This window comes from Stenella coeruleoalba (genome assembly GCF_951394435.1).
Source record: "Stenella coeruleoalba genome assembly, chromosome: 19".
NCBI classification, from domain to species: domain Eukaryota; kingdom Metazoa; phylum Chordata; class Mammalia; order Artiodactyla; family Delphinidae; genus Stenella; species Stenella coeruleoalba.
Window position 1 is genome coordinate 14933511 of NC_137165.1, and position 21715 is coordinate 14955225.

The window sequence follows — 21715 nt, forward strand, 5'->3', positions numbered from 1 at the left end:
CCCTTTGGACTACAAATACCAGTGGAGAAGTGACAGAAAAATCCAGTTGCTCCCCTCTCAACCTTTTTATCAATAAGGACAATTTTCATAATTATTATTTTTCTCCTTCTTGGGCCCCATATTTTGAAAGAACTGGTCTATCAAACAAATTTTACTTATTAAATAAGAGTCATCTGTTTTCCCAATTTAAAAAACATTTATCAATAATACCTACTTGTCAGTCTAAGCTTCTTTTATGACAATACAATTACCCACTTGATGTAATTCCATTTAAAAGAAAATAAATCTCGTACTATAGTTAACCTGCGCAGTTTTTTAGAGGTTAACGATATAATCATTGCAATCAGGCTTTTTGAATCATTGAAAATAGCTTACAACTATTACCAAATAGTTCACCAACTTTACGCCTCTCATCACCATGATCATGACTACTTTCCTGAACCTATTAGCCAGGGGTCATAAAGTCAAATTCTTACAGGGGTCAAGCAGATCAATGAGTGAAGCAGGCTAGATGTACAACAATAGGGAGTGGTGGAGAATGTGGCAAATAGCACATCTATGTCTAAAAGGGGGCTGATAGTTACCACTGGGGACAGGTCTTCTGATTCTGTAAGAGAAGTCAGAAATCTGGATTTTTATGTGTAGTCCTCCTAATTTAAAAAAACTTTAAAAAAATCTTGTATATCTAGGAGTAGAAGAATCTTCTCACCCCAATATGTGTCATTCTCTGTTAGGTAAGTTAAAACCTGGTGTTGACTTGGGCTTTCATTGTTTCATGGAGATTTTTGTGAAACAGCTCTTGTAATTTTCACTCATAGTCTACTATTCCCCGAAGCTCAAGCATGATCACGATGAACCAAATCAGAGGATAGTTAGTTCTGCAGAAATACCTCAGAGATATTGCAGATACACTGCAATAAAGCAAACATCTCAAAAAAGTGGGTAACAAATTTTTTTGGTTTCCCGGTGCATATAAAAGTTAGGTTTACACTTCACTGTAGTCTATTAAATGTGCAATAGCATTATGTCTAAAAACGATGTACATACCTTAATTTAAATATACTTTATTGCCGGGACTTCCCTGGCAGTCCAGTGGTTACGACTCCGGGCTGCCAATGCAGGGGGTGCACGTTCGATCCCTGGTCGGGGGACATAAGATTCCCACATGCTGCGGGGTGCAGCAGAGAAAAAAACCCAAAACTTTATTGCTGAAAAATGCTAACCATCATCTGAGGCCTCAGTGAGTTGTATGTAATCTTTTTGCTGGTGAAGGGTCCTGCCTCAATGTTCTTGGCTGCTGACTGATCAGGGTGGTTGCTGCTGAAAGGTTGGGGCGGCTGTAGCCATTGCTTAAAATAAGGCAGTAATGAACAATGAAGTGTGCCACATCAATTGATTCTTTCTTTCACGAGTGACTTCTCCGTAGCAGGCAATGCTGTTTGATAGCATTTTACCTGCAGTAGAACTTCTTTCAAAATTGTATTCAATCCTCTCAAACTCTGCCACTGCTTTATCAACTAAGTTTATGTAATGTTCTAAATCCTTTCTTGTCATTTCAACAATCTTCATAGCATCTTCACCAGGAGGAGATTCCATCTCAAGAAACCATTTTCTTTGCTCATCCATAAGGAGCAACTCCTCACCCATGAAAGTTTTATTATGAGATTGCAGCAATTCATCACATCTTCAGGCTCCACTTCTAATTCTAGTTCTCTTCCTATTTCCACCACATCTGCAGTTACTTTGTCCACTGAAGTCTTGATCCCCTCAGTCATCCATGAGGGTTGGAATCAACTTCTTCCAAATTCCCGTTAATGTTGATATTTTGACCTCTTCCCATGAATCATGAATGTTCTTAGTGGCATCTAGAATGGTGACTACTTTCCAGAAGGTTTTCAATTGACTTTGCCCAGATGCATCAGAGGAATTACTATCGATGGCAGCTATAGCCTTATGAAATGTATTCCTTAAATAATAAGGTTTGAAAGTTGAAATTACTCCTTGATCCATGGGCTGCAGAGTGGATGTTGTGTTAGCAGGCATGAAAACAGCATTAATCTCATTGTATATCTCCATTAGAGCTCTTGGTGACCAGGTGCATTGTCAATGAACATTGTCAATATTTTGAAAGGAATCTTTTCTTCTGAGCAATAGATCTCAACAGTGGGCTTCGAATATTCAGTAAACTATGTTGTAAACAGATGTGCTGTCATCCAGGCTTTGTTGTTCCATTTATAGAGCACAGGTTTTCAACAGGTACCAAAAAACTGGAAAGCATTTCAGATAAGATGTTAATAGCGCAAAGATAGATACATGCCTCAGTGAGACAGATTGAGCCTTATACTAGCTAAATAATGAGAGCAATATGCTGTAGGACTGTTATTTTCTGAAGTAAAGTTTATGTTTCTCAATTTTATGTGTATAAGACTCTCCTGGTGCTAGCTTTGACTGGCAAATTTTGAAATGTTGGCCCCAGTAATGATTGTGCTAGTTCATAATCTTTATTAGATTATGAGTATAATCCCCAAAAGTGTTAGAAATATTTCCAAGCAGTTTCTGATCTTTTGTTTTTTTGTTTTGTTTTCTTTTTTGTTTTTTGTGGTACGCGGGCCTCTCACTGTTGTGGCCTCTCCCTTTGCAGAGTACAGGCTCCGGACGCGCAGGCTCAGCGGCCATAGCTCACAGGCCCAGCCGCTCCGCGGCATGTGGGATCTTCCTGAACCGGGGCATGAACCCGTGTCCCCTGCATTGGCAGGCGGACTCTAAACCACTGCCCCACCAGGGAAGCCCCTATCTTGGTTTTTGACATGCCTTCCTCGTTAAGCTTAAAGTAAGAGATACGCGCATCTCCCTTCATTTGAATACTCCGAGGGCACTGTAGGGTTATTAATTGGCCTAATTTCAATACTGTTGTGTCTCGGGGAATAGGGAGGCCTGAGGAGAGAGAGAAACAGGGGAACAGCTTGGTCGATGGAGCAGTCAGAACACACTCAACACTTATCAACTGTTTGCTGTCTCATATGGGCACAGTTTGTGGCACCCCAAAACAATTACAAAAGTAACATCAAAGATCACTGATAACAAATCACCATAACAAATATAATAATAATGAAAAAGTTTGAAATATTGTGAGAATTACCAAAATGTGACACAGAGACACAAAGTGTGCAAATGCTGTTGGAAAAATGGCACCAATAGACTTGCTCGATGCAGGGTTGCCACAAGCCTTCAATTTGTAAAAATCGCAATATCTGTGACGCTCAATAAAGCGAAGGGCAATAAAACAAAGTATGCCTGCGCTGTGCTGAGGACTTTACCTGCATTACTTGATCCTGTGAACAACCCTACAAAGTAGTCATGATTGTCTCAACTTTGATGATAAGGACACTTGGGCTCAGAATGCTTAACTAAGTAATAGAGAGGGACTAAGCTGGAATTCATACCAAGCTGATCCAAAGCCTGGGACCTGGAGTAGGAGAGAAGCTATCACAGAAGGGGCAAAAGTTGAATAATAAAGACAAACCACCTCTCTCATAATTTCCTGTTGTTGCAACAACCCTAACAGGTAGGTGTTGGAATCCCCGTTCTACAGATGAGGAAACTGAGGATTAGAGAAACAAAACAACATGCTCAAACTCACACAACTAGCAGGAGGTGTAGTTGGGATTTGAACTCAAGGCAGTTTGACCCCACAGTCCATGCTCCTTCCTCTACACTGCAGTATCTTGGAGACTAAGGATTAGGATAAAGCTACCAGAAAGCGATTGAGAACATCTTACTGCTTTAGGAGTTTGGGGGTTGTAGCAGAGATATTCATCATTCACTGAATATCCTTGTGCTCTTCACATTTCCCTGCTCTCTTGCCATTAACTAGCCCATGTGAATAGTTCTAGTCAAGGGGCTATGGATAGAATTAACGGTGTCACTTTCAGACAAAGCAAAGCAGAAGGGATGCATATTCTTTCACTTCTTCCTTCCTCTGACATGGCAACTGGGGAGAACATCTGTTAGTCTGGGATTTGAATAATGATGTGGAACAGAGCTACCTGCTCACATGTAAGTGAGAAGTAGATCCGTGTGTTAAACCACTATTCTTTAGGGTTAATTTGTTACTGCAGCATAACTTAGCCTATCCTGACTAACACAGGTATTTTCATTGGCATAATTCAAATACTCAGAAAACTTTCATTATAATAAGAATTCAGGGGAAAGTTTAATCTAGTTTAATGAAATACTGCTTAATTTCAAGGGCAAGTTCATAATAATCCCCATCCCTCCCACCAGGGACCCTGAGTCATATAAAATGCTGAATAACCTGCAGTAAAATCATAATTTTCCCTCGGAATAGACTTACATCTATTGACAACACATCTTTAAGGAAATAGGGCAGCAGTAGTGCAGCTAGAAAAAAATTAATTCATTTGTTTCATTTTATTAAAAAAGACAAATTATACTTAATCTCATGCCAGCAACTACAGAAAATAAAATCTATATGTTAATGACAAATTCCTTCACACTCATATAATCTTTTTTCAAGAGCCTATCTCTGAAACATCAAGGTTGTTGTATAGCAAACATCATGGGTAGTTTTTTTGTATGTAATACTAGAAAACATGAAGGACACTACTGTGAATTCTCAAAAACCTGTGCTCTCAGAGGATTGTGTACATATTAAGAAAAAATTGGAGATCTGGTGTTCCTGCCAACAGATTCCTAAAGTGTTGCTGTGGAAACTCATGAATTATTTGTCTTTATTTCTCTGGGCAATCTTGGTAGTAACAATAGTGTCAGCCTCTGTTTAAATTATAGGTATTAACAGCAATCTCTTACATTTTCATGTTACCTTATAGTTTATAAAACATTTTACACATGTCTTGTTTGATCCTCACAGTCACTCTGTGAGACAGGTAGTGATATCATTATTTATGATGATTTTGGCTCTAGGTGAGTACTACAATTGCTCTCGGTTTTGTACAGGACAATCATTCAGCCCTTTTGCCTTATGGGTAATCACTGTATGCCAGTAAGAATTGAGATAGGAGATGAGAAATTAAACTAACACATGTAATTTTTAGAACTTCTCAAAACTGAGTTCTCTGAGTTACCTGAAGTATAGTGACATCACATAGCAATAGTTATACTCCAATAAACACTTCCCTTATATTGTACTATGCTAAGCACCTTATGTATAACTTACTTAATCTTTATAACAATCACATAAGAAGGGTCCTATTTTTATCACACCCATTTTACAGGGGAGGAAAACTGAGGCACAGAGAATTTAAGTCACACGTCCTGGGTCACACAGTTTGTTAGTGGCTGAATAAGAATTGAGACCAAGGTTGTATGGTTCCTGGGTCTTTAACCATTAGACAAAATTGCCTCTTACATTAATGACTAACTTATATAGTACTTCCTACATGGCAGGAACAAACATATATAAACTCATTTAATCCCTATAAGCAACACATTTAACATTTGAATTCAAATCGAAATTAGATTTAGGAGATAGGGAGGAAAAAGAGGATGGGTAAAAAAGGAGGGGTGCGGGGAGAGAGAGACAGACAGACAGGAAGAACAACTTAAAAGTGCCTGCAATGAGACCTGCCATTCAACTGAAAGAACATGTGCCCTGAAGTGAGCATGAGATGAGGAGGAGAATCAGCTCCCCTGGCCAGTCCCAGTTAATTCCCTCATGGCTCTCAAAGTGTGAGCATCTCATGTGCTGAGGAAGAATCTAGTGCTCACAGATTTGCCAACTACTTCATTTGGTTCTCAACCGAAGAAACAGCAATCTCTTCCCATACTGGAATAGAAACCTGCCCTGCAGTGCTTATTAAGAGGAGGTGTTTGGGTCTCTGAAGTGATACTTTCCCAAAGAATTTCCAAGGATAGTGTTGACTATAGTCTATTTTTGCCTGACTTTGGAACTTTATCTCTGAGTAAGCTGCAACCCACTTGTATCACTGAACATGAGCCGGGTCAAAGGGAGTAGCTGGATTCCTATAGCTGTAACGCAACTCTGCTGCATATATTCAACATTGCTCATGGAAAAGTTTCAGCTACCAGATGTACATGAAGCTACCACATGTACGAACAGAAAAACAGGCCTCTCCTCCTGGCTCAGCCACTAAAGAGCTGCTCAGCTCAAGGGTGTCACATAATCTTTCAGAGACTCTGAACTAAGGGACTATACCAAAAGATAATCTCTAAGATCCTGCGAGTCCTCATATTATATGACTGACATTTAAAAAAATAATTTAATGGTAACAAAACTTAGGAAGCCTTACCTCCTTGTGCGTCATTCTGCAAACTGTATGTTCCTCTTGCAACAGATTCTCATCCCAAAACAGGTCATTTTTCACTCCAGCTGTCATTTGTAGGCAGTTTATAGGCAGCTCAAGGGCATCATTTAAAACACTGCACTAAAGAGGATATAGACTTTGGTGTCGATAAAGAATCATAGCCTTGAATTCCTGAATTTTATAGTTATGGTACTCATAAAAGTGTTTAATAACAAACTTGGCTCACTTGGAAATCACCAGTCTAAAGGACTTTGCCCCAATCTGACATGTGGATCATATTTGTTTTTAAGAAAATATTTAACGATTTATTAACAATTTCATATTTCTGCTTAAGATTTCTGCACAACCTCTTTCAATCACTCTAGATGTAGGCATAATGTGTTTTATGATTCCATAAAATCATGTTTTATGATTCCACAATGCTATTAAGTTAAGCATCTTGGGACTTCCCTGGTGGCGCAGTGGTTGAGAATCTGCCTGCCAGTTCAGGGAACACACCCTGGTCCAGGAAGATCCCACATGCTGCGGAGCAACTAAGCCCGTGCGCCACAACTACTGAGCCTGTGCTCCTAGAGCCCGTGAGCCACAACTACTGAGCCCACGCGTCTAGAGCCCATGCTCTGCAGCAAGAGAAGCCACCACAATGAGAAGCCCGCGCACTGCAATGAAGAGTAGCCCCCGCTTGCCGCAATTAGAGAAAGCCCGTGTGCAGCAACGAAGACCCAACACAGCCAAAATAAATAAATAAAATAAATTAATTTAAAAAAAAGTTAAGCATCTATTAAGCTATTAAGGCTTCTATCATTGACTTTGTTTTGTCATGATGAGTGGTTATCCTGATTTTCTACCTATATTAGACCAATTAAAATGGGCCAATGCGAAAACTTAACAGCTGCATATGTATGGGCCCAAGAAAAACTTCCTGATTATGTTCTATTTGTCAAAGCCTAGAGTAAAAGCACCCATAAAACTAAACCATCCACAAATGGAATATCCACAATGGTTACTTCATTGCAAATTGAAAAATAACGTTCAGCAATTTATAAATCTGCAAGTTTATTATTTAAACTGACATGTCTCAAGTACTTGTTTCAAAATTCTTTCACTTACATTATATCTTTTGATCCTTAGGCTTAGAGAGCCTGAACTCTTAGTCTCTGGAATCAGACTACCTAGGTATATATCCAAATTCTACCACTTTACTAGCTGTGTGGTGATAGGCAAGTTACCTAACCTCTCTGTTCCTGCATTCCCTCATCTATAAAATGGGGATAGAAATAGAATCTACCTCCTGACTTATGGTTACTATGAGGATTAAATGAGCTGAGATGTGTACACTGTAAGTCACACTAAGCACTCACTGAATTTTAGCTATTATAGCTACTATCCCACTTTACAGAAGAAACTGAGCCTCAGATTAAATGATTTTTTACACCTATAAACAGGAGTTGGGACTTAAAAACAAGGTCGAATGAACTTCAAACCTTTGCCTCTTAACTCCACATTGCTTTTCTTATTTAAGAGAAGAAACCAGGCTTTCTAACAGAGAGCTTTTAAGGAACATATTCTTTTCTTTTTTTAGTCCTTAAAAGAGAGGACAAGTTTTTCATCTACTTTCAGGGTAAGATGCATATTATCTTCTTTTAGTTTTTTATTTGCCCTGTGAATGTGTCCAGTTTTACTTTTATCTGATGAATTATTCTTGGAACAAGGAAGAAAGAAAATTAAATGAAAGAAAAATAGAATGAGATGCACAAATGGGAATCTGATGAGAAAATATTATAAAGAATGTGCATTAGAAAAGGTGGATTTGAGTCACCACCTCCTTCGTATTAACTATATTTCTCAGATTTTTATACTTTGTCTCAAGAAACACCTCTGAAAAGAGTACAAGAATGTCATAATTATTACACTTAAATATTTGCTTAAGATAGCAAAGAATGTAGTTCATGAACAAAAGAAGAAATAAAGAAAGCTCTGGTTTTGTTCATTGCATCATTAAGGAAAACCAGTCTAACAGCATTCCTAAAAGGAAACCGGGATCTATGGTCTCCAATGATGCTTATTATTTTCTCTCAAGTCCAATTTCTCCTTTTTCATCTCTATCATTTTCTCTTCCATGTGCCTTTCTTTTCCTTTCATACTCATCTCAATCTTTCTGTGATTCTACAATTTAGGTTTTGGTGATCACGGGTGATCATTTTCTAAAAACGATTAGTTCAAAGAGAAGCATTCTCAGAGTAGCCCAGCTAGGGCCTCCTTGTGGCTAGATCTTCACAGCGTTATATCGGTTCCTTATTCTGTTGTTGTTCACAAGGATCTGGCAAAAGGAAAGAAAAACAAGGGCAATTTCCCTGCATCTTCCAGAATAAGGTCTTAACCCCCAATGGACACAATGGGCTCTCCGCGTTTGGCCCCTGCCTTCTCGCTCTTTAGTTCCAACCATGCTCAGTGTCTTCAGTTCCCAGACAGAGACTTGCTGCCTTAAATTCTTCTTAAAAGAAGAATTACCTCCAGGTAGAATGCCTTTCCTCAATCATTATCATTTAACAAACCCTTAATTGCCCCAAATTCAAATCATTTCTCCTCTCTTCCAAGGAGCTCTCCCTAAACCTCCCGGTCTGACTTACATATTCCTCTTTCATGCTCCACATTACACCATGCAAACCTCTACCAGAGCATAATGGTTAGGGTTAGGATTGGGGTTAGGGTGATTCACCTCCAAAACATATCCCATTTTCATCCACTTCTTTTCATCTCCACTGCTGCCCTCTTGATCAAGGTCACCAGTCACCTTTTGCCTGGACAATTATAGTCTCCGAACAGGTCTCTGGCTTACATTCCCATCTCCCTTCAGTCTCTCATTTACACTGCAGCTAGAGTGACCTTTTTAAGAAGAAATATTTCATATATACAAAAATATAGATAACGTATGAAATCAGGTGTAACAAATAAGATGAAAACCCACGTACCCACCACCAGTTTAAGAAACGCAATATTGCCAATATCTTTGAAGCTGGCTGTGTCTCTTTCCCAAAGGCAAACACTACCTTAAATTCGATGTTTAATATTCCCTTGTTTTCTTTTTTTAACATCTTCATTGGATTATAATTGCTTTACATTGTTGTGTTAGTTGCTGCTGTGTAACAAAGTGAATCAGCTATACATATACATATATCCCCATATCTCCTCCCTCTTGCGTCTCCCTTCCACCCTCCCTATCCCACCCCTCTAGGTAGTCACAAAGCACCGAGCTGATCTCCCTGTGCTATGCAGCTGCTTCCCACTAGCTATCTATTTTACATTTGGTAGTGTATATATGTCCATGCCACTCTCTCACTTCATCCCAGCTTACCCTTCCCCCTCCTCGAGTCCTCAAGTCCATTCTCTACATCTGCATCTTTATTCCTGTCCTGCTCTTAGGTTCTTCAGAACTTTTTTTTTTAGATTCCATACATATGTGTTAGCATATGGTATTTGTTTTTCTCTTTCTGACTTACTTCACTCTGTATGACAGACTCTAGGTCCATCCACCTCACTACAAATAACTCAATTTCATTTCTTTTTATGGCTGAGTAATATTCCATTGTATATATGTGCCACATCTTCTTTATCCATTCATCTGTCGATGGACACTTAGGTTGCTTCCATGTCATGGCTATTGTAAATAGAGCTGCAATGAACATTGTGGTACATGACTCTTTTTGAATTACGGTTTTCTCAGGGTATATGCCCAGTAGTGGGATTGGGTTGTTTGTTTTTTTGATATTGAGCTGCATGAGCTGCTTGTATATTCCCTTGTTTTAAAAACAAATTCTTTTACCACATATGTCTGTATGTCTAAACAATACATTATGTAATTTTGTTTGTTGTTGAACTTTTAAAAAGTGGTTGTGTGTCATTTGCTTTGCAATTTGCTCTTTGCACTCAACATTATGTTTCTGAAATTCACCCACGTTGATTTTCATCTTCTCTGTAGTAGTCCATTGTATGAATATGTCACAATTCACACACACTCCTGTTGATGAACTATTGGGTTTTTTCCAGGTTCTATGCAATCACCAGCAATGCTCACATAAACAGTCATGACTGTGACGCCTAGGGCACGTATGCAAGAATTTCTCTAGGGCAGGGCTGTCCAATGGAACTTACTCTGATGATGAAAGAGTTCTGTATCTATGCTCTCCAATATAGTAGCCGCACGTCATTACTGAGCACTTGGAATGTGACTACTACTATTGAGAAAGTAGATTTTTAACTTTAATCTTAATGAATAAATTTAAATAGCCACAAGTGGCTAGTGGCTAGTGGCTACCATACTGGACAGTGTAGTTTTCAAATACAAACCCACGAATAAAGTTTCTGGGCTATAGAGTACTTGCATCTTCAACTTTACAAATATTGACAAATGTTTTCCAACTTGGTAATATTATTCATATCTCCTCAAGCAGTATGTAACGATTGCCAATATTACTTTTTAATACCTGCCTTTAAAACTTTTGCCTATCAAGAGATAACATGGCATCTTATTAAAATTTTATTGTGCATTTCCAACATTACTGTTGCCATTCATTCTTCCTTTTGTGTGAAATGCCTGTTTAGGTCTTTTTTCCATTTTTTATTGGATTTTTTGTCTTTTTCCTACTGATGCTTAGGAGCTCTCTACATATTTTTAGTATTATTTTTTAATTTGCCTTGACACTGGATCTGTTTAACTAGGGAAGCCCCATAGAAGCAATAGGCAGAAGGCATATCTGCAAAGGCAGGTGATGCCACTCGCTGAACTTATACGCATTTTCTTTTCTAAAATTGTGGATTCATGCTAGAATCCTGCTTCTTGTAGCTTTGTTCCATGAGATGTCACAGGGCTCAACAGTATCTTTTCTGGATGGAGTTACAGGGGTAGGTCTGAACAATCCTACTCTTAGGGAAACGTCTTCCTGGTTTGGTCATCTGGGGCAGACCCATTGCAAAACCAGCTTTCCTCTGCTCTTCTTCTCCGTGCCCACACACGGGCCGAGTGTATGGGTGTGAGTTGCTCGGTGGGAAACTGGTACTAAGGGTGACACCCTGGCAATGAGGGCAGAGCAGGAGACCTGGCAAAGTGATGATGATAGGAATTTCTGGGCATGGGGTGGGGAAATGTAGTCATTGGCATGAAAAGGGTAGCAGTAAAACTGGCCCCTCCACCTTCTCCAGTGATTCCATCCCTCCTCTTTTCCAGTGCTTATATTCTAGCCATGGTACCTTCTCTGCCACATATTTAATCTCTCATCTGTACTGGTTCCTGCCTTTCACTCTCCAGGTAGACATTAGTTTTCCTTTTCTCCCAAAAGACCTTCCCTGGTATTTCCTTCCCTCTCAACTTACTGCAGTGTGGCGGCTTCTGCCCACCCCACCATTCACTGACGCTCTCCTCTCTAAGGTTGCCTCTGACGTAGTTACCAAACTTTTCTGGAGCTTTCAGTTCCATTCACCATCTTCTCCTTGCCTTCCTGGGATTCCAGGGCATAACTGTACGGGTCTTCTCCTCCCTCTCTCAGTGCTCTTTCTGTGATTTACTGCTAGCTTCTCTGTCTTCACCCATTCTTTAATGCCACTATTTCCAGAGTTAATGGTACCCCCTTATGGCATCCTTGTAACAAGCAGTAAAAGGTTCACCATACTCTGATTGGGTGCAGCCCTGGGCCAGGGCATGTGGCTTCAGGTCCCATTCACCCCACTCAGCCTGGTACCCTTGTGCCATTAACACCCTGCACAACGGCATGCAGCTGCCCAGGGTACAATCTTGGTGCTCATCTTTTTCTTCTTTATTCTCTTTCCCTGTGCAACCTCGTTGACTTTCATGGTTCGAAGACCTGTGTAATTCTAGACATCTTTTAATCTGCCTCCTGGACTTCTTTTCCTGGGTGTCCTGTGGGCATCCCAAACTTGCCAAGGCCCAAACTAATTTCATTACCCACTCACTTGCATATTCCCAAACATATCCATTTTTCTGTATTCCTTCTCTAAGTTAAGGACACCACCATGCATCCACTCCTCAAGTGAAAACTTCCAGATTATCTGTGCTTCCTCCTTTTCCACAGTTTAAAGCTTCTATCATCCCCCAAGTGCACTGCTGGGTTAGCCTTCTAACTAGTTTCCCTAGGTCCAGAATCTCTCCCCTCCAAATCACTCTCCCCACTGCTCTTGCATTTCTTTCTTTACATAGAAATGAGCATATGGTTCCCTTGTTCAAAAACCTACATTGGCTTCTAGTTAACCATAAGATAAAGTCCAGATACTCAGGCATGGCATACAAAAGCCTTCATATTCTGGCCCAAATCTACCTTTCCAGTCCTACACTTTGTCCCTGATCTCAACACCTTCCCTGATCTTAACCACATCAGACTATGATGCACAGTTTCTTGAACATAATTTTGCCACATGCTTTAATGCCCCAGTGCCTTTGCTGGTGCCTTGCATGCCCTTCCTCTGTGTTTTGCCTTGTGAAAGCCCATCATCCACTCTTTAAGACTATGTTCACTGTGACCCCTTTTTTCAGGCACCTCTGGTCCAATTAACAGCTCCTTCCTCACTGCTTTTACATCTCTACTGTTATGTTAATATAGATTCTCCAAAAGTTATTTTGCATCTTTTTCATTACATTGTGTGTTTCTTAAGGGCAAGGTTAAGCTTAAGGTCTCCATATCATCAGCAGTTTGCCCAGTGACTGTACATGGTAGATATTGAATAAAATTTTGAGTTGAATTGGGCAGGATGCGTGAACATCATTTTGTGAAAGGACCAATGATTTCTTTCAGCATAATTTTCAACCTGTTCCTTTTCTTCAGACATCAGAAGATTCTCAGAATGGGACAGCTGATGGGCCCTGTTGGAGACAGTTGCTATGTCATATCCCCAAACTTTGGCTAGGTCTCTCTAGGGACACAGAGACTGTGATTTCTCAAATGACTGATTGGTGTCTGAGTATGGTTTTTCCCCAGATATTAGAGTTCCTTAGAATCAGAGATTATTTTCAATCTAGGACCTACATGCTAGGTTCCACAGAAGACTCTCACTGCTCTAAGTAGCAGAGTCAGGCTTTTCAGTGGTAGATCTATCTGGATTTGTTTCATCACCTTTGGGTCCCATCCCAACATCTCACTAAAGTTTGAGATTTTAGAGCACGAAAAACAACATAAAAAGGCTTCACTATCTCAAAACCTTGTTAAACTTCTCAGTTATCCTGAAAGCCTGGGGACGAGGGCCCGCTCATTTGAAGGTTTTGTAGAGGGCTGGACAAACAGTATCGATGCATCAGACTGACTTCTGTCACTTCCCTTAGCTAGGTAGGAGACACTCACTGACTCCATGAAGCCCAGAATGGGTAGTTTCCTCGAAATGAGCAATTGTATGTTTTTTATGTTGTTGGTTTTTTTTTTTTTTTTTTTTTTTTTTTGGCTGCTTTGGGTTTTTTTGGCCGCGCGCAGGCTTTCCCTAGTTGCCGCGAGCGGGGGCTACTTTTCCACGCAGTGCGTGGGCTTCTCATTGTGGTGGCTTCTCTTGCTATGGACCATGGGCTCTAGGCACGCAGGCTTCAGTAGTTGCAGCATGCGGGCTCAGTACTTGTGGCTTGCATGGGCTTAGTTGCTCCACAGCATGTGGGATTTTCCCGGACCAGGGATCGAACCCGTGTCTCCTGCATGGGCAGGCGGATTCTTAACCACTGCGCCACCAGGGAGGTTCCAGCAATTGTATGTTTGTTGAACCCTGGTAGCAACTGAGTGGGTAAGAAAGAGCTTGATTCCATTTCCCCTCAAACACAAAAAACATTGCCATTGAAAGTGCTGTGGCTGGTCGGCCAAGGATACCTATTGGAAGAGCTTTCGGGTTCATTTCTGAAACGAGTCAACCCATCCTAAGCCCAGTGCTTAATTATGCGGCCCCTGAGCCCGCCCTACCGCCTTGGAGCCCCCTTTTGGCCTCTGAAAAGGCTTCATGGGGCCAATTTCACAATGCTAGGGTATTCGGTCTCCGGGCCCAGCATGTAACCCCTCGAGTTCCACGCTCGGGGCTGACCTTATCCCAGGCGGGCGCCCCGGTGGTCAGGAAGCGTAATCACGGCTGTCTGTGGACGCCGGCTCCGCCGGGGCCGACGGCTGGCAGCGCTGAGGGAGAGCTTGGGCCTGAGCCGAGGGGAACCCGCCCGTGGCGGGTGCGCAGGCGGCTGCAACGCGTCAGCGACCCGCCCCCTCGGCCCTCCCACGGGCGGGGCCAGCCCCGATGGCGCTGACTCAGCAACGCGTGGGGGGAGTTTTGTCCCTCCGCGGACCCCGTTTCTCTCAGCCGTCCGCCGCCGCTGAGCCGGTTTCCTCTTTCCGGCGGTCGGGGTGCGAGAGCCAGGTCGGGCCGCTTAGGCAGCGAGTTGCTGTGCAGCCCCGGCTCTTGCCTGAGGACCCCGAAACTACCGTTCCCCCGCCGGGCAGCGTGGGCGCCATGAACGACGCGGGTGAGGCGCCACTCCTCCCCGCCGAGGGTAAGCCGGGGGGCGCGGGTGGCCTCTGGGGACTCAGCTGCGCCCCGGAGGCCCGGCGGCGGGGAAGGGCCGGGGCGGCGGGGAAGGGCCGGGGCCGGGTCCCGGGGCGATGGTGAGGGTAGAGCTTTCTGGGTGGGCTGGAGCGGCCCGGAGGGAGGCAGCATCGTGGGCGAGGACGCCGGTGAAGGGCTTCTCCGCTGCTATGGTCACCACGGGATGCTCTTACCAAGTTAGAACCCGAGTGTGGGAGTCCCGGATCAGCCCTTCTCAGCCTCTTTTTGATGTTATAATCAATCCCGTTTGGTCTTTTAGCAGGACTGAATTCGGAGAAGGTAGCTGCTCTGCTTCAGAAACTGAATTCCGATCCTCAGTTCGTACTGGCCCAGAATGTCGGCACCACCCACGACCTCCTGGACATCTGTCTGAAGAGGGCCACGGTCCAGGGTGTTCAGCATGTGTTCCAGCACGCCGTGCATCCTGAAGGCAAGCCCGTCACCAACCAGAAGAGCTCAGGTGAGGTCTTCAAACTTCTTGCACACTTCCCTTGACTTTATTGACAGCGTCCCATTGTGGTGTCTTACCTAAGAATGGCCTTGGGGAGAAGAGGTTTGGATAGAAAGAAGTTGTAGTGAATTTTTAGAGAACAGAAGCCAAGTACAGGCAGGTCCAAGAAGGTTACTTTGTAACTTGTTTTCGTGCTCTGTGGTTCGTTAATATATTTGATTTGAGCACTAAAGTGACTGACTAGCCCATGGTCATCTGTTTGAATGTAATTCACGATATTCTGTCTTGAAGTTATGTGACTGCAGCCCCATGTCTTGGAGATATATGTTCTTGGTACGAAACAGATCATGCAAAAAGGTTCATGCTCTAGAGGACACCTCCACGTTTCCCTGAAGGCCATGTACAAATGTATGGGATGGAAAAGACACAATGTAATTGCATCAAAATGTCATCAAATGTTATTTTTAAGTGTACCTTTTGGTTGCAATTTGAACACATGTGCTAATGGGCTAAGTTACCACCAGTAGACTAGTTTGTAATACAGAAAAATACTCATTTCTCATGCCTTGCTGGTCAAGAGCTCTTGCTTTGCTATCTGCTATCTAGCACCACTAGAAAACAGAAAAACAGCTACAGTGAAAGATGGGTTATCCAGGAATCTAAATAAGGACATTCTCATGGCAGAATTGTACTAAAAGGACTTTTTAAAGTCTATCCATTTTAAAACTACTCCCAGTCTATTTATTTTGGCAGAAAGTAGATCACTGCTTGCTTAAAGCCAGTCAGAACTCAAAGTGTACATTTATAACATGGATGCATTTTATTGTATGTAAATTATACCTCAGTAAAGGTTATTTTTAAATTTTAAGAAAAAAATTATGATCTTGCAGTAATTAATGTTTTGCCACAGTAGAAAGTGCTTGTGGTGGTGTGGCCTGTCAGGCTACAAATTATCCAGTTAGATCCAGTTAGTAATGTTATTAGTGGTCCTACATGGTTTAGATTGCAGTGCCCTTTTAGGGAAAAGCCTGGAAATGTTCATCTAGAACAGATCATGTCTTATGTATCCTGTAATGTCACTTTTATTTGCAAGAGGTACAAATAGCACATGAGCTATGTAGGTTATTTTCCTGCAGTTTTCACATTAACAGTTCATCCAGATTTCCTCACTAGAAAATAATAGTGTGCTTATGAGAGAGGTGGCATACAGATAAAACCAAGGTAGAGATGAGCTATACTAAGTCATTAGTGACTTTTAAAAAAAAATTTTATTTATTGTATTTATTTTCGGCTGTGTTGGGTCTTCATTGCTGCGCGCGGGCTGTTCTCTAGTTGCGGTGAATGGGGGCTACTCTTCATTGTGGTGCGCAGGCTTCTCATTGCAGTGGCTTCTCTTGTTGCGGAGCACGGGCTCTATGAGTGCGGGCTTCAGTAGTTGTGGCTCGCGGGCTGTAGAACGCAGGCTGAGTAGTTGTGGTGCACGGGCTTAGTTGGTCGGCAGCATGTGGGATCTTCCTGGACCAGGGCTCGAATTCGTGTCCCCTGCATTGGCAGGTGGATTCTTAACCACTGTGCCACCAGGGAAGCCCCATTAGTGACTTTTGAAAAACACTGTGTGTAGTTACTTATTTTTAATTATTTTTTCTTCGTGTAAGATTACTGTTGTTCAATTGTAGAATATTTGCAAAATACCGATGAGTAAGTATTCTGTCAGGTCTTTATTCTGTGTGTGTGTGTTTAACATAAGTGATACCTTACATATTGTTAGGTAACCTCCCTACCTTTTTCACTTACCAATATATTATGAATGTATTTTCATATTAGTAAAAAAGTTATGCCCAGATGAAAGTCAAGGTTTTTCCTCTCTGAATCTTCCTTAGAAAAGAGTTACCCTATGTGTGAGGCTTTATAAAGACTTTGATAATGAGCATTCTCAGTTAATTTAATTTGAAGTAAAGTACATTTTGGCAAAGACATTAATTACTCTGAAATGACCTTGATCCATGTTAGTTTGGGATACTTATGGAGATCATTTGATTGAATCCGTTTTTTTAAAAAGCAGAAAATTTGAATGCAGTATTTTTCTAGGACATGACCTCACGTGGAAATGTTGGATATCCTTGTAAATAGACCTCTAAAGATCACTTGGTGAGAGATGAAGTACAGAAGTACAGAAGATGGTGACATTGTGGAGTGTGTGATTATCCACTTACAGGACAAATGACGAATATGATTATATGGTGGTGGCATAACATTTTTTAGGGACAGCATTATGCATGGATTCAAAGCATTGCTGTGACTCAAACATAGTAGATGGAAGAAGGATGATGTGTTCTGTTTGAAAGAGTGGATCTAATAATGGTAAAGGCACTGATGCCAAGATGCACGTGAAAAGTGTATATCAGTGTGAAAATGACATGTGAAAGTGGAAAAAACAATGCTTCTGCATCAATTTATTATATTAATATGATTTGAAATATCTAAATATTAAAGCTACTAAATTAAATATTATAGGCAGACAGTTACTATTTCATCTGTATTTTTAAGTGTTTATATAATCCAGTTAACTAAATAACTTAAAAAAAATTCTCGTTGGGGGCATGGGGATTGACTTATGTTAGAGTCATCTTATACTGAAGCATATACTATATATTCCACATTAAAGGGTGGAGACTTTTTAAAGGTTTTGCCACATATTGCCAGATTGCCTTCAGATATTTTTTACCTGTTTAGATTCCTATCCAGGGTATATAATAATGCTGTTTCCCCAGGTCCTTGCCAATATTGGGCATTATTAATTGAAAAATAACGTTTCTCCATTTAACAGGTGTCTTATGATGAACTTTAAAAAAATGTTTCTTGGCTATTTGTATCTTTTTTGACTATTAAATTAGCTGTTCATGATCTTTGCTCATGTTTCTCTACCAGTATTTCTTTTTCTAATGTAATTTTCTTAGGTGATTTGTAATTGATTCTTTATGTGATACGTAAAGCGATTTTTTTATATGTTAAGGATATAAACCTTTGCATATATATTGCAGATAGTAAGTACTACCTTTCTTGTTTTTGTATCTTTCTGCTCTTTCTGATTTGGTCTTAAATTGTCCAAGATCTTGTCATAGATTCAGTGTTGGGAAATACAGTTGGAACAATGGAATCTATGTGAACATTCATCATAATTTCTTGATTTGCTTTCTTTTCTCAGGGCGATGCTGGATCTTTTCTTGTCTGAATGTTATGAGACTTCCATTCATGAGAAAATTAAATATTGAAGAATTTGAATTTAGTCAGTCTTACCTCTTTTTCTGGGACAAGGTATGGGACTGATCTTGAAATATTCTTTTTGTTTCAATATCAACCTTGGTAGGGACTATCTCTTCGTTTCTTGCTTTTCTAGTTGTAGTCTGCCTTCCATTATAGATGGGAGAGCATTTATTCTGATTTCCAAAGTATCAAAAGTTGCCTCTTTCCAAAGGCAGAACTACTTTTGGTTGGTAGGTGGCTACTTTTTGCAATGAAATAATAAGTCTGATGACTCACCTTACTACTTCCTTGTTTCTTTCTTATTTAAAATTTTTTATTTTGTTTTCAGTGATTTCCCCTTTTAGCACCTTTAAGTAGATTATTTGTATTTCTAGGACCTAATTCCCTTTCTCCGGGTAATACTTGTCTGAAAAACAGTAAATTTATTCCAGTTTTTTATCTTTAAAGTGTATGTTATATGTGTCCATTAGATCTTTATTGATTGAAGACTCTAAATATCAGATTTTTCTGTTTCAGAATAAAGCAGTGCCTTGATTCAGATAAACTATTACAATGTGTACACACAGATAAAGGAAAACACTTCAGACATTCTCATGAAGCCAGATACTGCTTTTTTTTTTTTTTTTTTCCCCCCACACACACCACGTGACATGTGGGATCTTAGTTCCCCGACCAGGGATCGAACCCATGCTCCCTGCAGTGGAAGTGCGGAGTCTTAACCACTGGACCCCCAGGGAAGCCCTAGAGATACTGCTATGTAATTACCAACTTTAGTTTAAAAATACCTACACTGTTGGGTCTACAGTAGTTCCAGGACTCATATTCTGTTGATAATGCCAATAAAGATATTAGCTCTCTTCTCCTTTAATTTTATTTAACTTCTCTTACTCTAGGTTGAACGCTGTTATTTCTTCTTAAATGCTTTTGTGGACACAGCCCAGAAAAAGGAGCCTGAGGATGGTAGGCTGGTGCAGTATTTGCTTACGAATCCTGCAAATGATGGAGGACAATGGGATATGCTTGTCAATATTGTTGGTAGGAGCCTTTCTCTATTGAAACTGAAACCCAGCATGATCAAGCACGGCTCTGTAGTTAGGCATAGGCCATTTCTTCGGTGGTTAAGTACAGAGTAGAATTGGTCCCCAGAGGGGTATACAGTTAGCTCTAAGAACCTTTATCTCACACTCTTACCTATTAAGTACCTTTCTTAAATTAGAGGTAAGGAGATAGGTACTGTGAAGGTTGAGTTAGAGAAGAAAAGGTTGTATTAAGTAGAACTAACTTTCTATGAAAAAGTTTATCTCTTATCCGTTGATGTAATCAAGAAACGCGTTGAAACTGCAACTGTTTGAAAATGTCCTCATTCAAAAAATTGTCTTTTGGAGAAACTTCATCATGCTGAATACTTTACAAAGTGTGTTAGATTAAAAAGAACAGAATTAATTCAAGATAAATGGATAAATAGGCAGATTAAATGACCCGTTTAATAATATTGTAAGGTCATTAAGTTTTCTGAGTTAGACTAGCAAAATATGGCCCTTTTTTTTTTTTTTTTTTTTTTTTTTTTGTGGTATGCGGGCCTCTCACTGTTGTGGCCTCTCCCGTTGCGGAGCACAGGCTCAGCGGCCATGGCTCACGGGCCCAGCCGCTCCGCAGCATGTGGGATTTTCCCGGACCGGGGCACGAACCCGTGTCCCCTGCATCGGCAGGCGGACTCTCAACCACTGCACCACCAGGGAAGCCCAATATGGCCTATTTGAAAAAGCAATAGTTATTTTTGCCAGGGTTCCTGTCACTGGAGTATACGTTTACTTTATTGAACATTAAAATTTGTTTTCTTTTAGAAAAATATGGTGTTATCCCTAAGAAGTGCTTCCCTGAATCTTATACAACAGAGGCAACCAGAAGGATGAATGATATTCTGAATCACAAGGTACAGCATACGGAGCAGGGTGGGATTGCATGTAGTATGCTTACCTTAAAACTCCTAACTGATTTTCCAGGGACATTCCTGGGCATTTCAGTATACACAGTCTATGTACAAGATAGCTACTCAGTGTCTATCCAAGGCAATGTAGTCTCATATTAACTTTAAAAATAATTGAGATTAGGGTGGTTTTTTCCCTTCTCTTTAAAAATCTCCCACTTTTATTTCTATTGATTTTAATATTTTCTTATGGGTACTGAGGAAAGAAAGTCCCATTCTCAGCCACAAGCATGCTAACTTGGTTCTAGTGGAGGTGGACTGGGGCAGCTTTATGTTCTAGTAAAACCAAAAAGAACTCTTTGGAAGACTTCCTCAAAGAGCGTGCAGAGTTCTGCGGCTTCCCCAATCTATATCAGTGTAGTTTATCCATTCACTTAACATTTGATGTAGTCACTGAACTGCTTTTTATTGCCTCAGTTGCCTTAATGAATCATTCTCTCTTCTCTACATAACCCATTTTCCCAAGGAGGATTGTGAATCCTACAGGGATGCTGCTCTGCCAGCCAGACATCTTTTTTAAGAACTGGGAGTTGCCAGAATCTGCTGTCTTGATCTATGAGGCTAAAATTGGATTTGTCATCCCTGGGAGAAAGACTACATTTTAAAATAAACTGTAAATGTGTTTCCTCAATATTAGAAGTAGGTTATTTTCCACCCAGGAAACTGGGGATTATTATCCACAGGCTAAAAGGTCATTAATAGTATAGCATTGAAAAAAAAAAAATAGTATAGCATTGGATTCCATTTCAGGTGGGAGCAAGATTCTCTTTAGCACGGTGGTTAGGTTTATGACTCACCTTTATCTTTGGCATCTCTCAAAATTGAAAACAACAAAAATGAAAAGTATATTGGGGGTTGGCATAGCCATGGTCACAATGATTTTACAGGGAAGAAATGGACAACCAGTAAAATTGTAAATTAAAGTCTATTAGAGTGACTTAGTGGCATAACCAGCTTGTCTCTTGCTTTTTCAGAGGGCGATGGCATTATGGAATTACATGTTTTCCCCATCCCCAGACATGTATCACAGAGGGTGCGATCAGTTGCAGAGCAGGAGCAGTTCCATCTAGTATTTTGGGGGAGTGATCCATGTCTTTTCTCCTTATGGAGAGTGTTTTTAGCTCTGTGTTTAAGTGG

At 40.7% G+C, this 21715-nt stretch overlaps 1 protein-coding gene and 1 long non-coding RNA gene across 5 annotated transcripts in view; one reads left to right on the plus strand and one right to left on the minus strand.

Moving 5' to 3' along the window:
• Window positions 1-1075: 1075 nt before the first annotated feature.
• LOC307176945 lies at window positions 1076-14472 on the minus strand. The gene is made up of 3 exons (XR_013824957.1): window positions 14367-14472; window positions 6291-6425; window positions 1076-2267 (listed from the first exon to the last, which is right to left on the minus strand). It is a non-coding gene; the product is annotated as an uncharacterized lncRNA (long non-coding RNA).
• Window positions 14446-21715, plus strand: part of BLMH (bleomycin hydrolase) — a 48487-nt gene continuing 41217 nt past the window's right edge. For 3 of the 4 annotated variants that reach the window (XM_079903530.1, XM_079903527.1, XM_079903529.1), the window contains exons 1-5: window positions 14446-14823; window positions 15136-15336; window positions 18533-18642; window positions 19485-19626; window positions 20436-20524. In XM_079903530.1, coding sequence (XP_079759656.1) covers window positions 14571-14823; window positions 15136-15336; window positions 18533-18642; window positions 19485-19626; window positions 20436-20524 — 795 coding nt within the window. In that variant the 5' untranslated portion in view covers window positions 14446-14570. The remainder of the gene's footprint in view (window positions 14824-15135; window positions 15337-18532; window positions 18643-19484; window positions 19627-20435; window positions 20525-21715) is intronic. The other variant, XM_079903528.1, reaches the window with a different exon arrangement.